Here is a 14851-nt window from a genome sequence, read left to right as displayed (position 1 = left end):
AACTATTGTAATATGTTAAGTATAGCCCTATGCAATAGTCACCATTAATGAATGGCATAAGATTCAGGTAAGGACTAAGGATACAAAAGAGTATTTCTATAATATTGCTTTACTTGTATGATGCTGCAAAAAATGTTCTTGATCTATAATGTCACAAGCCTTCTATTAAGAAATTTCCAGGGTGGGGGGAAGTAGCGGGGGTGGGGGGGGAGGGAAGGAGCCAAGATGGCAGCTGGAAAGCAGGGACTTGTCTAAAACTCTGCCCCAGGACCCTCCAAACACCTATAAAAATGGCTCTGAACAAATTCTAGAGCTGCAAAACCTACAAAATAACAGAAGGAAGGAGGGCTCCAGCCCAGGACAGCCTGGATGGTCATGAGGTAAGGTCTATCACACTGTGCTGAGAGCTGAGTGGAGCAGAGCTCAGCATGGGCAGTGCCCAGACCAATCAGACCCGGGAGCCGAGCAGAACAGGTTGTAACACCCTGAATCAGTGAGCTGTGGCAGTTACCAGACTTCTCAACCCACAAACACCAAAGACAACAGAGAAGGTCAGTGGGAAAAACTGCTGGGGAAAGAATGAAAGGAGTGCGTGGTTCGGTCACCGCCCCAAGGGCGGCAGAGGTGATGAAGCTCTGAGGATGCTTACAGAGCTATAGCTGCAGTTGCTTTCAGCCCCAGGCCCACCTAGTGGGAGGAATTAAGTGGTGGATCTGAGCTGGAGTGCAGAGCCCTCTTAGATCTGAGTCTGGTCTGGGTTGGTGGTTCTTGAGGGAGGAGTAGCGCTGGTATGGCAGAGCTTGCTGTGTAGAAATAGCTCTGAAAACAACAGCACAGCCCCTCAAGCTTGGGACGAAGGACTCTATACTCTACAAGTTGTCATATCCGACGAAAAACTCAAGGGTCAAGTAGTTGGCTGGGAACATGGCCAGGCAGCAAAAACACCCAGATGCAGTCTCAGACTTTGGAATCTTTCTTTGGTGACAAAGAAGACCAAAACATACAGCGAGAAGAAGTCAACAAAGTCAAAGAGACTACATCAAAAGCCTCCAAGAAAGACATGAACTGGTCTCAGGCCATGGAAGAGCTCAAAAAGGATTTGGAAAAGCAAGTTAGAGAAGTAGAGGAAAAATTGGGAAGAGAAATGAGAGTGATGCGAGAAAACCATGAAAAACAAGTCAATGACTGGCTAAAGGAGACCCAAAAATATACTGAAGAAAATAACACCTTAAAAATAGACTAACTCAAATGGCAAAAGAGTTCCAAAAAGCCAATGAGGAGAAGAATGCCTTGAAAGGCACAATTTGCCAAATGGAAAAGGTGGCCCAAAAAACCACTGAAGAAAATACTACCTTAAAAAATGAGCTTGGAGCAAGTGGAAGCTAGTGACTTTATGAGAAATCAAAATATTATGAAACAGAACCAAAGGAAGGAAAAAATGGAAGACAATGTGAAATATCTCATTGGAAACACCACTGACCTGGAAAATAGATCCAGGAGAGATAATTTAAAAATTATTGGGCTACCTGAAAACCATGATCAAGAAAAGAACCTAGACATCATCTTTCAAGAAATGATCAAGGAAAATTGCCCTGATATTCTAGAGCCAGAGGGTAAAATAGAAATTGAAAGAATCTACTGATTTCCTCCTGAAAAGGATCTCAAAAAGAAAACTCCTAGTAATATTGTTGTCAAATTCCAGAGCTCCCAGATCAAGGAGAAAATACTGCAAGCAGCCAGAAAGAAACAATTTGAGTATTGTGGAAATAAAATTAGGATAACACAAGATCTAGCAGCTTCTACATTAAGGGATCGAAGGGCTTGGAATATGATATTCTGGAGGTCAATGGAATCACCTACCCAGCAAAACTGAGTATGATGCTCCAAGGTAAAATATGGATTTTCAATAAAATAGAGGACTTTCAGGTTTTCTCAGTGAAAAGACCAGAGCTGAATAGAAAATCTGACTTTCAAACACAAGAATCAAGAGAAGCATGAAAAGGTAAACAAGAAAGAGAAATCATAAGGGACTTACTAAAGTTGAACTGTTTTGTTTACATTCCTACATGGAAAGATGATATGTATAATTCATGACACCTCAGTATTAAAGTAGCCGAAGGGAATACACACACACACACACACACACACACACACACACACACACATAGAGAGAGGGCACAGGGTGAGTTGAATATGAAGGGATGATATCTAAAAAAAATCAAATTAAGGGATGAGAGAGGAATATATTGAGAGAGGCAAAAAGGGCTAGGGTTAGAATGGGGTAAATTATCTTGCATAAAAATGTCAAGAAAAAGCAGTTCATTGGAAGGGAAGAGGGGAAAGGTGAGGGGGAATGAGTGAATCTTGCTCTCATCAGAATTGACCTGAGGAAGGAATAATATACACACTCAATTGGGTATCTTACCCCATAGGAAAGAAGTAGGAAGGAGACAAAAAAGAGGCTATGATAGAAGGGAGGGCAGATAGGGGGAGGAGGTAATCAAAAGCAAACACTTTCAAAGAGGGACAGGGTCAAGAGAGATAATTGAATAAAGGGGCATAGGATAGGAAGGAGCAAAATATAGTTAGTCTTTCACAACATGAGTATTGTGGAAGGGTTTTGCATAATGATACACATATGGCTTATGTTGAATTGCTTGCCTTCATAGGGAAGCTGGATTGGGAGGGAAGAGGGGAGAGAATTCAGAACTCAAAGTTTTAAAAGCAGATGTTCAAAATAAGTTTTTGCATGAAACTAGGAAATAAGATATACAGGCAATGGAGCATAGAAATCTATCTCACCCTACAAGAAAATAAAGAAAAAGGGGATAGGGTGGGGAGTGGGGTGACAGAAGGGAGGGCTGACTGGGGAATGGGGCAATCTGAATATATGCCATCTTGGAGTGGAGGGGGGGAGGATAGAAATGGGGAGAAAATTTATAATTCAAACTCTTGTGGAAATCAATGCTGAAAACTAAAAATACTAATTAAATAAATAATAATTAAAAAAGAAATCATCTGTCATTTAAATATTAAATATACTTGATATATGCTTAAATATAATAGAAAGATCTACCATAAGATTATGTTTGTCCTTCATTCTCCACCATAAAGTAATTATTTCAACTAGGGATAGTGTAGATAAGATACCATGGCACTTTAGTTTATAAGCAAGTGTCTTAGAGAACCAAATGAGTTTAGTACATCAAAATATTCAGAATGTCTGAGAAATTTTTATCAAAAACTTCTAATTAAATATTACAATACACAATTATTACAATAGCAATATGTCAAGGACTACGTTTTTCCTTGTGAAGTAAACAGTTCTTCTTATTTCTTTTCCTTGAAAACTTGAATATTAATTTGTTTCTTCACAACCTTATCTTATTCACATATTGCCATGTCCTTATATTGCTTACTACTGACTGAGGTACACTAAAGATGTGGTCTCTGCATTTTTTAAGTTTAAATATTCAAAGTTTTGGAGGTTCAACTGAGAAATGTCAGCATTATATTTTTTCTATTCAGTTCTAATAAAATACAATCTGTCTTAAAAATTACCTTATCCTGGCTTCAGAATCCCTAAGTCACAGTGATAGGGTAAATTATTATGAAATATTAACAGCTTTTTGTTATGAAATAAATATAAATTTATTGCTTTCACACTGGAAAAACTGTTAGAGACAAAGAAAAAACCAAATATTTTCCCCCAGAAAGTTATTTTCAGTATATGTTGTCATAGATAGCTTCAATTTCTGTACTACTTTGTATTACATTCCTCCCAAGTAGAAGAAGAATGAATTTTTTTTAATGTTCTTTAAGAATGGAAGTGGAATTTGCCTTAGATGAAGAAGATGGCTACACACCAAACTAATGGTAAAAAAATTGCAATCAACCCTAAGCTATCAATGTCAGTGAAATGAGCACTTCATAGATTTCAAAACACTGTAAAAAACATAAGCTATCACAAAAATAAGATGACAAGTGATCCCCAGAACTTATTCTAACTATTCATTTCTATTTCTTCACACCAGATCCATTTTAAAAGCTATTAACAAGAAAAGAAAGTTGACAATTTCATATTGCACCTTTTCTCACTTTCAACTCAATCAAGTAAAAATTATCACTTTACAAGGCCCCATACTCAAATTTTATCAGAAGCAATACCAGGATTGGGGGTGAAAAATGAGGAAGCTCAGGGATATGGGAAAGATAAATGAGCAAGCATTTTATCACCAATCTTGTGCTAGGCCTTATACTAGTCTGCAAAGACATTAAGTAACTTACAATCAAATGGGGAGACAACACACACACAGGCACATACACACAGGCACACACACGCATATAAAGTAAAAACAAAGGAAAACTTTGGAGGAAGAGAATTAAGAGTTGAAGGATCAGATAAGGCTTCCAGAAGGTCCTACTTGAACAGAGCTTTGAAGGAAAAAGAGGAATTCCAAGAGGTAGGTGTGCAGTTAGAGTCCATTCAAGAAACGGCTAGTACAAGATTGCAAAGATTACTGTTTGCAGCCGCCGCTGCCTCCGTAGCTCTCCAGTGCTAGGGCCGCCTCTCGTTCTCGGAGCCCAAGCAGAAAGAGAATAGGGATCTATAAGGAGAAATTTTCAGGAACATGGCCCGTACCAAGCAAACTGCCCGTAAATCCACCGATGATGGTAAAGCCCCAGGAAGCAGCTCGCTACAAAAGCTGCTCGCAAGAGTGTGGACTCTGCTCTAGGGGTCGAGAAACCTCATTGCTACAGGGCAGGTATTGTGGCTCTCCGTGAAATCAGATGTTATCAGAAGTCCACTGAACTTCTGATTTGTAAACTTCTCTTCCAGCATCTGGTGCGTGAAATTGCTCAGGACTTCAAAACAGATCTGCTCTTCCAGAGTGCAGCAATTGGTGCTTTGCAGGAGGCAAGTGAAGACTATCTGGTTGGCCTGTTTGAGGACACCAACCTATGTGCTCTCCACACCAAATGTGTCACAATTATGCCAAAAGATATCCAGCTAGCACGCGGCATACATGGAGAACGTGCTTAAATTCCACTATGATGGGAAACATTCTTCATTCTCAAAACAGAAAAAAACAACCTCTTCTTCCTGTTATTGAGAGTTCTGAACATTAGAAATTTTTTTTCCTATGGAGTCAACAGGTACCTAAGTATATGACTTTGAATGGAAAAATAGGGGACAGAATCAGGTATTGGCAAGTTTTTTCCATTTTCATTTGTATGTGAATTTTGAATATAAATATGAGGACATAAAGCATTAACGCAGTCAAAAAATGTTTCTGTGAACAAGTTTCAATGATTCAGCTTTATAATAATTATAAATAAACCTGTTCAATTTTCTGAACAATGCCAGCATTTGGATTTTTTTTAAAAAGTAAATTTCTTTTTGACAGCAACTAAATGGTGTTTGGAGCATTTTTATGATAGGTAGATTCTATCCATTCACTATACTTTTCTGAGTTGTCCCACATGCAAGTTTATGTTTTACAATGTTGTCTGTCTTCTGTGCTATTCCTGTAAGTTTGCTATTAAAATACATTAAACTAAAAACAAAGTGCACAGATTAGACATAGAGTATTATGTGTGAGGAATAACAAAAAGACAATTTTGGCTGGACCATAGAGTATGGTAAGGGGAGTAATGGATAATAATGTCAGAAAAAGTGGTTGGAATCATATTCTGAAGACCTTGAATAGATAAACAGATATTTACTATATTGTTTTTATTCTTCCTATATATATATGTACTCTATTTTATATACAGATACACAATTACTATATTGTTCTTATATGCAACAGGGAGACATTAGTGTTTATTGAGTAGTAGAAGGTGAGTAACATGGTTAGAATTACACTTTAGGAAAAATCACCTTGGCAGCTCTGGGGAGGATGGATTGGGGAGAAGAGATACTAGAGGCAAGGAGACTAATTAGGAAGCTACTGCAGTAGTCCAAGTGTGGTAGTGGCCATGTGAATAGAGAGAAGGGGATGGATATGAGAGGTATTGTGGAGAAATACATGGAAAACATTGGCAACTTAGATACGTTGGGTAATAAAGAGTGAAGAGTTAAAGATAATGCCAAATTTAGAAACTTGGGTAACTGGAAGGAGGCCAGTCCTCCTAAAACTAACATGGAAGTTCAGAAGCCAGGGGATTTGGGAGGGGGCATAATGAGTCCCATTTTAGATATACTAAGTTTGAGATGTGTGCAGTACATGCACTATGAGATGTCTAATAGAGAGTTTTTGATGAACAGCTGGACTGAAGGACGAAGGTTAGAGTTGTATATATAGCTTTGGAATATTCAGCACAGAGATGATAATTAAACCCCAGGAGCTGAGGAGGTCACCACATTTGAGAGTAAATAGAAAAGAATATAACAGAGCCTTGACCCACAGTTGGGGGACATGATATAGAAGATGAATCCACAAAGGATATTGAGAAAGAGTTATCAGTTATGTAGGGGAAAAAATGTCATAAGGAATCGATTCCCAAACTTGATCATCAGTCCCTGGAGAATGAAGATACAAATTTTAACTGGAATTTTATTCAAAAATGACAATGTGAAGGAGGATGCATTCTCACAAGATCAAGGACAAGGATATCTTTGACTCACATATAACATCATTTGTCACTAAGTGTTTCATTTTCCTAACTAAAGAAGTCAGGTAAAAAATTCACTTTTTTGGTCATATACTCTACTGAAATACACATGTGCGTAGTTTATGATATTCATTGACATGGGCTTTTTAGTTATACTTTCTTTTTTATTTTCCTAAATTATTTGTGCTCATTTTTTAATCATTGTTTATTCTCTTTCAGCTCTTCTATATGCAACTATTTTTGGAAATGTTACTACAATTTTCCAACAAATGTATGCCAACACCAATCGCTACCATGAGATGCTGAACAATGTTCGGGACTTCCTAAAACTATACCAAGTCCCTAAAGGCCTTAGTGAGCGAGTTATGGATTATATCGTCTCCACATGGTCCATGTCAAAAGGCATTGACACAGAGAAGGTATGAAGTGCTTAAGCATTTATTTCCCTGGTTATTACACTGATTTGATGCATGCATAATTTATTACTGAAGTCCCCGATATATGATGTAGATTAGTATGGCTGTATTTCATAAATTGTATTTTAATCAATATATTGAGTGATGATCACTTATTTCCTTAGCTGGAAATCCATACTGTCACTCTAGAAAACCTGTTTTTTGTAGTTAATCACTGCAATTTCTTCAAACAACTTCACTGCCGCTCACTTGCTCATGATAATTTTTTAAAGCACTTAGATTGCCACTGCCTCTGCTCTCTGTCTGTTTTGATTTTTGCCCTGACCTCTTATCCACTTAAAACAATCATAGGATCTCAGAATTGAAAAGGATATCAAAAGTCACATACTCTAATTCTTGTCCAAATCTCAAGCCTCCTTTTCAACATCCTTTCCAAATAGTCATACATCCTCTACTTGGACACTTCCATGAGAGGGGGAGTTCGCTATTCAAAAAAATAACCCCTTTTATTCAGTTCACAAGGGAAATAGTAACAGTCCAATGCCTTAAACAAATATAAATGTGCCTCCTCTCTTGTCACCAACTCTCATTTATTGATTTTTCATGAATTAAAAAAATACATTTGTTCTTTGGTATAAGGTTTCCTCTTCCTCAATTTATAAAATAACTTTTCTTACTTCACACCCATCTAGAAATTACACTTTCTTCCTTGTTCTTTCAGTTAAAACAAGGACAAAATATCCCTCCAATTTCTGTCTTTTAATCTCATTTAATTGACAACATTGTCATTGTCAACAATGAACACTAAAAATCTTTCTCCACAATGAACAAGCAAACCCAAATATAAATGTACCCAATTCTCAGATCTCATCTGAGATTTAACAAATGTAGGAGATAAAACAACTTCAATGACAAAAGAAGTATCTTGGGAAGAATGTTAAAATGTCACAATTTTCCAATTCATATTTTGTATGGCAATTTTGAAAAGAAATTTGTGTAAACTAGTGACTCAGAAATTGAAATGAGAGGGAGACATATTAGAATGGGCTGGTGAATGTTTAATAACTGCCTCTCTGAAAAGGCATGGCACACTTTTAAGACTAGTTTGCAATATTAACATTTTATCCATCACTTTCGTAAGTCTAGAAATCAACAAAAAATCAAGCCCTGATTTGTAGCTTTTGCCAATTTCCCAAATTCTCACACTGTACTTGTAACAATTGGCCCTCTTTAGCCAGTCTTCAGTACACCTCTGTTATAGCATACAGTTGTTGGTGATGACCAAGGAATTAATTTGGACAAATTTTAGTTTTTATTCCAATGACTATGACTTTCAGCCTTTCAATGACAATTCTTCCCCAGGATTTGTTTTTCTACCAAAGGAAAAGGAGAAATGATTGGTTAGTGGAATTTGATAGAGAGTTTTTAGAGGAAAAATGTAACTTGAGAAGGATATCTGCTAATGGTATTGAACAGGTTGTAAGAAGTATAGGGGGAGTTCTGGTTAAAGGAAGAAGGTGCTTACACTAGGAACATATATAAGAGAAGGGAGCAGAATTACTTTCTCTCTAGAATTTCACTGGCTAGAATGTACATTCTTTAATGATGCTAATTTTACTGGAACCAGTAAGACATGAACACCCAGACCGATGGAAGTGAAAAGATGAATGAGGAGAGAATCATATGCAGGAAAAATTATAATTCCTTTAAGATAAAGGAGTCAAAGAAAAATGAGAAAAGACCTTGGAAAGGAAGAAGGAGTTAGAAGGATTTTCTTCAATTTCTTTGAGGTTTAGTGCAGTATAGCCTTTGAAGTTATTAAATATAAAGGCATTTCTTGCCATGCTTGCCAATGAGAATTCAAGCATTCTAATAAATACAACAAACTGATACAATAGCTATTAAAAGGCTCCTGGGTAGATACTGAGAAGCAGTTAATACCCATCAAAGTGGTATGGCCTTTCAATCGGGTATATGCTATTATTCTGAATGCCTCTGCTCCATGGTCCTAGAAGGTGGGTCAGTTCTGTAGGGTTGATGCTACTCTTGGAATGTAGACAGCATAGAAATGGCCTTTCACAAATTGTTTGCTTTCCCAATGAAGGGGGTGGCGGGGAAGGAGGGAGGAAAAGAATTTGGGACTCAAAGTTTTAAAAACGAATGTTAAAAATTCTTTTTATATGTAACTGGGAGAATATAAACTACTAAATAAAAAAAAGAAATGACTTTTCAATCTTGTACTCTTTGTTATCCCTTCTGATTTCATGTAATGGGAACATCCTAAGGCTAGGTATGCCTCTGACTGACTACAGTGTAGCACCAGTTTTAAATTTTTGTGGGTCAATATCATGTACAGGCAAATGGAAGTTGTTTTATTTGTAATAATAATCAGATTCCAGTAAGGGCAGTTTATTTGTTGAATTCTCAATGATATTTTGTATTTATAGTGGTGATATTTATCATCTCTTGTTTTATGAAACATCACTGAGTTTCTGAGATATAATTGCAACTACTTTATTGTGTCATGCTAGGTATTAAATAGATGTTAAATATTTACAACATACAGTGATATTTTACACAATTTCCATCATTTCTTCATGAAAACTGTATTGATCAATAAGTTCAAGGTCCTTAAGAGTGAAATTTCTGTAGTTTCTGATCTCTCACTATCACTAACCACTCCATTTCTGTAAACAAATATGTTTGATTTAGCCAGTTGTTCGCTGCTTTCTTATCAATTGGATGAGTATGCGCAGATGTTTCCCATGGAGGACCTTCTGGTTCCAGTTTTCAATTTTTAGGTTTTCTGTAGTCTCCTCTATCTGTTAGTAAAAGAATATCACTTATATTGTGTTGGTCCAGTGGTCCAGTGGTATATAATAACAATCTTTACAACTGCTCTAAGAAATGTTGTCTTTTAAAAATGTATATATATATATATGTACATATATATATATATATATACACACACACACACATATACGCACATATGGATTTCAATAAATTTTTAATGTGTAGTCACAGAACATCTTTCCAACCTTTTTTCCTTTTGATAAGGAGGTATTAATCTTTCTATGGCTGCCTTTATTCTAATTAGGTTGAAGTGTGAACACATTGCATCCCATTTTTCAGTAGTGAATTACAGAATTGCTTTTTCATAAATTATGGAGCCTAACTAGTAGGCTGTTTTGTAATGAAATTTGAAATGATTGAAGCCTGTCAAAATGGGAGTATTTTAAGAAGAAAATAAAAGGTTGTTGATGATAAGCACTTCAAATAGGTAGCTACAATCACCATGTTTAAAAGATAGCTATCAAATTAATTAAATACTATCTGAGAAATGGTTTATCCTGTGTCACTATTAAGCATAGGTTTTTATGATCTTCTTAATGGCAAGCATCTTTTAATTAGGTTTCTTGTGCCCCAATATATCAAATTCTTTAAAACTTTAAGTATTTATTATCTCATTTTTTGTTGATGATTTCTTTTCCAAAGATGTAAATAAATATAGCTTGCTAGAGGCATGCACCTAAGATTATATGCTACAAATGGATTTGTATATGTAAAAGATGAATGTTTGTAGAAAATCCAGTTTTTCTCTCATTCATCTCCTCAGTAGGCAGATTAAAGAAGCTATATTCTTCAGTCATAATTATAATAGGATTTAATGATGCATTGCAGCTAATTAGAGAAAAATCTTTGCTTTAATTACTGAGATTTCCTTCCACAGTTTCCACATGTTTAGTTTCATAGATTTCCAAATGTAGTTTTATTCCACAAGCATATTAATCACTGTGATTTAATTTAGTCTTCATTTGCTTGTGTGTAGGTAGTGGTTCTCTTAACAGAAATTCTGCCAGTCAAGTCTTCTCTGAAATGATCCTCTATCCTTAACAATTTCATCACAAACCACTATGGCTACTCAGCCCAATTTGGACTAGTATTTGTCCCCAGTCCCTGAAGAAGCTAAACTACTCAAATTTGGAACTCTTTACCTGGTGCTGAACTGTCTTGTTTGGTGCCTGAGGGCATAGAAATTTGCCTCGTCCACTGTCTCGTGGGGTGCACACCTGGCAAGGCTATGCTTTGGGGATCTTGTGGAAAATGAACCTCTAAGACACACTTTATATCATATCATTTCAGGAGAAGTTTTAGAACATTTTCCCATTTATTTCTAACCATGTTACAAAAGTCATGGGAAGTTGTCAGTAGAATGAGCACACCTCTTGTTATTTCTTGTTTTGATATTCTTTTAAAATCACCTAAAGTTCCCCCCTCCTTCTCCTTACCTATTGTAGAGAGCCATGCTTGTTAAACAGGGTTTTTTTAAAGCAAAAGAGGAAGAATAGGAAAAAAAATTAGTAAAACCAAACAATGCACTTAAAAATCTTATATTTTATGCATTATTCCAGATGTGAGTATCCTCCACCTCTGGAAAGGAATGGGGGGAAATGTTTTCTCATATCTCTTCTTTGGTACTATGCTTGTTCTTTATAATTTTGCAACATTCATTTTTAATTGTTTTCTGATTATTGTTCTTTTAAATTACTGTAGCCAGCATGTATTGTTTTGTTGGCTCTGCTTACTTCAGTTTGCATTAGTTCAGTTAAGTCTTTCCATACTTCCCTGTAGTTATCATATTTGTCTTTTCTTATAGTATAGTAATATTCCATTACATTGACATATCACAATTTGTGTAACTATTGCACAACTATTTACAATCTACTTTATTTCAATTCTTTCTTGTCACAAAAAAAGAAAGAAAAAACTACTGCTACAAATATTTTTTGTGCACCTGGAGGCATCTTTTTTTCATTAACTTCCCAGGGTAAATGCCTAGCAGAGGAATCTCTGGATTAGTGGCCATGGGCATTTTAACCACTTTATTTTCATAATTTCAAATTGCTTTCCAGAATAGTCCTCATCTCTCATTTAATGACTGTTTTTATGTGAAAAATGTACTTCAGGAGACTTAAACAAGAAGATGAATTGTAGGGTGTGTTCGGGAAAGACTAGTACCTCTGATATGAGGGCTGCCAAGCCCTTTTCAGGGCTGCTTTCCACCTTTGTTGTCCACATGTTCCAGCTAAGTCTCACCTGTGGCTCCAAAAACCTGTAGAATGTGCAGCAGCTACACCTCAGTAAAACATTTTGGTAGATGGGCTAAACCAGGTTGAGGGTAACTGACAGGTCTCAAACCCATCGGTGAGTTAGGGGGTTGTCTATCCCAAGCATGTGAGGACTTCCCCTGGTGGAATGGGTGGATGAGAATGATTTGTTCCAACAGCCACGAAGGCAGCTGAAGCAGGCATGTGGAGTGCTTAGAGGTTGGCTAGACTTCAAAGATGCCAAGGTCATCAACTGCATCTTGAGCCATCACTAGTTATCTTGATTCTGTCCTGCCATTGGACTGTGAAGACTGTGGAGGAGAGAATGAGGCCAATGACTTTGTGCAACTCTGCCTCACTTAAATCCAATTTTTGCATGAATCAAAAGACATCACCCATACCATTTTACCATTTTTATCTGCCTCAAAGACTTTTGCAACAGGCAAGTGATGAAGCTGCAGATGAGGATACACTGGGAGCTGTAGTCCCAATTCTGCACATAGGTGGCCCAGGCCATAGGGTCATTTCTCATAGAAGCAGCAGTAGGATTTGGCAGCTCCCTGGGTGTCTAAGCAGCCTTTCAAGGATTGCACTGCTTATCTCCTGGTGTGAGGAAGAGGCTAGAAAAGGTGCCCTAAAAATTGTCTACTTCTGCAGACCTGGTATGATTAGAGAGGCAAGGGAAGACACCATCCTGTGGTCAATACACACAAAAAATGTACAAAAATGTCTGCAAAGATGATTCTACTTACTACTGGTACATGAAATGTGTACACATATATAGACAACACAAAATCCAGTAGACCTGAAAGACAAATAGCTTTTATTGCAAGAGAACTCAATGGGTATCACATCTAAATAGTAGACCTGAGAGAAACAAGAATGGCAAATGAAGGCCAACTTAATGAAGTTGGAGCCGGACATACATTTTTCTGGAGTGGCTGCAGTGAAGGGGATCACTGTGAAGCTGGAGTAGGTTTTTAAATCAGAACTAATCTAGTCAACAAGCTTGTATGCCTACCAAAAGGACCGAATGACAGGTTCATGACAATGTGATTGCCACTTGCAGGAAAAGGTCACTCTACCATCATCATATGAAGACCTAGAGACCCTTAACATCAATGTGTCAAAACAGTACAAGCTTATACTTCTGGGTGACTTTAATACTAGATCAGGTTCAGACTACCAGACTTGGCAGGGATTCCTAGGGAGAATGGAATTGGGAACCGCAAAAGCAATGGTCACTTACTACTGAAGACTTGTGCATCTTATGATATTCTCATCACCAACACTGTTTTCTGTTTACCTTAATGCAATAAAACTTCAAGGATGCACCATTGCAGTAAACATGAGCATTTAGTAGACTATGTCATTGTAAGGAGATGAGTAGACAGGATGTGAGAGTGACGAAGGCACTGTGTGGCACAGAGTGCTGGACTGATCATAGTCTTATCCTTTCCAAAATAAATATTCACATTCAATAAAAACAGAGGCCCCAAGGCAAAATGACTACCAGAAGAATTAGTTAACAGACTAGAGCACTTCTCTGAGAGGGAACAGTTTGCTGCTAACTTGGAAGGAAAGTTGAGCCCATCCACAGTTGGCAACTGTGAAGCAGAAAAGGAATGGGCAGCTTTCAGAGATTTGGTATACAGCTCTGCATTTTCTCATCTGGGTCAGAACACTTGCAAACATCAAGACCTGTTTGATGAAAATGGTGGGGAAATTCAGAAGCTGCTAAATGAAAAACAAGAACTCCACAGGGTTTACAAGCAGGATGGCTCATCCATTTCTAAGAAGACAGCATTTAATTCCATCAAAAGTAAAGTACAAGTGAAGCTTAGAGATATACAAGACTCTTGGCTCAGTAAGAAGGCAGATGAAATTCAATTTTATGCAGATGGTAACAATCCAAAGTATTTTATGATGCTCTGAATGCAATTTGTGGGCCAAAGACTGAGGGTGCATCTCAACTAGTCAGTGCTGATAGAGTCACATTGATTAGTAATAAGGGCATGATCCTAGAGAGGTGGGATGAACACTTCTATAGTTTTCTCAAGAGACCATCATCAATTAGTGCTGAAGTCATTGACTGTTTACCTCAGGTTGATGTTAATCCTTCCCTAGCTGACATTCCAACCAAAAAAAGAGGTTTTGAATGCTGTTAGGCTCCTTTCATGTGGCAAAACACCTGTTGCTGATACTATTCCAGCTGAGATTTACAAGGTAAGGGGTCCATTGCTCATACAAAAGCTGACAAATTTTCCAGGTTATATGGCAAGAGGAGGTTATCCTCCGGGAGTTCAAGGATGCCTCCATTGTCTATCTCTATAAAGGTAAAGGAAATAGATGGTTTTGTGACAATCACAGGGGCATCTCTCTCTTAATCACTGCTGGCAGTGATTAAGTCTTGCTAGAGTCCTCCTTAATAAGCTGATCCTTCACCTGGAAGATGGTAACCTACCTGACAGCCCATGCGGCTTCATAAAGGACCAAGGAATGGTCAGTATGTTGTTTGCTGCCTGACAACTCCAGGATACCAGGAGTAGAACAGAGGTTTGTACACAACATTTGTAGATCTGACCAAGGCCTTTGATACTGTCACTCACCAGGGCTTTTGGAAAATCACGTCAAAATGTGGTTCCTTGGGGAAGTTCATCAGTATTGTATGTCAATTTCATAACGGCATCCTTGCCTGGGTTCTGCATA

At 37.4% G+C, this 14851-nt stretch overlaps 1 protein-coding gene and 1 pseudogene across 1 annotated transcript in view; both read left to right on the top strand.

Annotated features, from left to right (window-relative positions):
* The window catches only part of KCNH5 (potassium voltage-gated channel subfamily H member 5), a 545730-nt gene that overhangs the window by 341642 nt on the left and 189237 nt on the right, over window positions 1-14851 (top strand). The window contains exon 8 of the mRNA XM_036735143.1: window positions 6838-7037. Coding sequence (XP_036591038.1) covers window positions 6838-7037 — 200 coding nt within the window. The remainder of the gene's footprint in view (window positions 1-6837; window positions 7038-14851) is intronic.
* Window positions 4626-5044, top strand: LOC118828501 (annotated as a pseudogene).

Source organism: Trichosurus vulpecula, chromosome 8 (genome assembly GCF_011100635.1).
Source record: "Trichosurus vulpecula isolate mTriVul1 chromosome 8, mTriVul1.pri, whole genome shotgun sequence".
Lineage (NCBI taxonomy): Eukaryota > Metazoa > Chordata > Mammalia > Diprotodontia > Phalangeridae > Trichosurus > Trichosurus vulpecula.
Note: the sequence above shows the minus strand (reverse complement) of the source record. Positions and strands in the feature narration are given on the sequence as shown.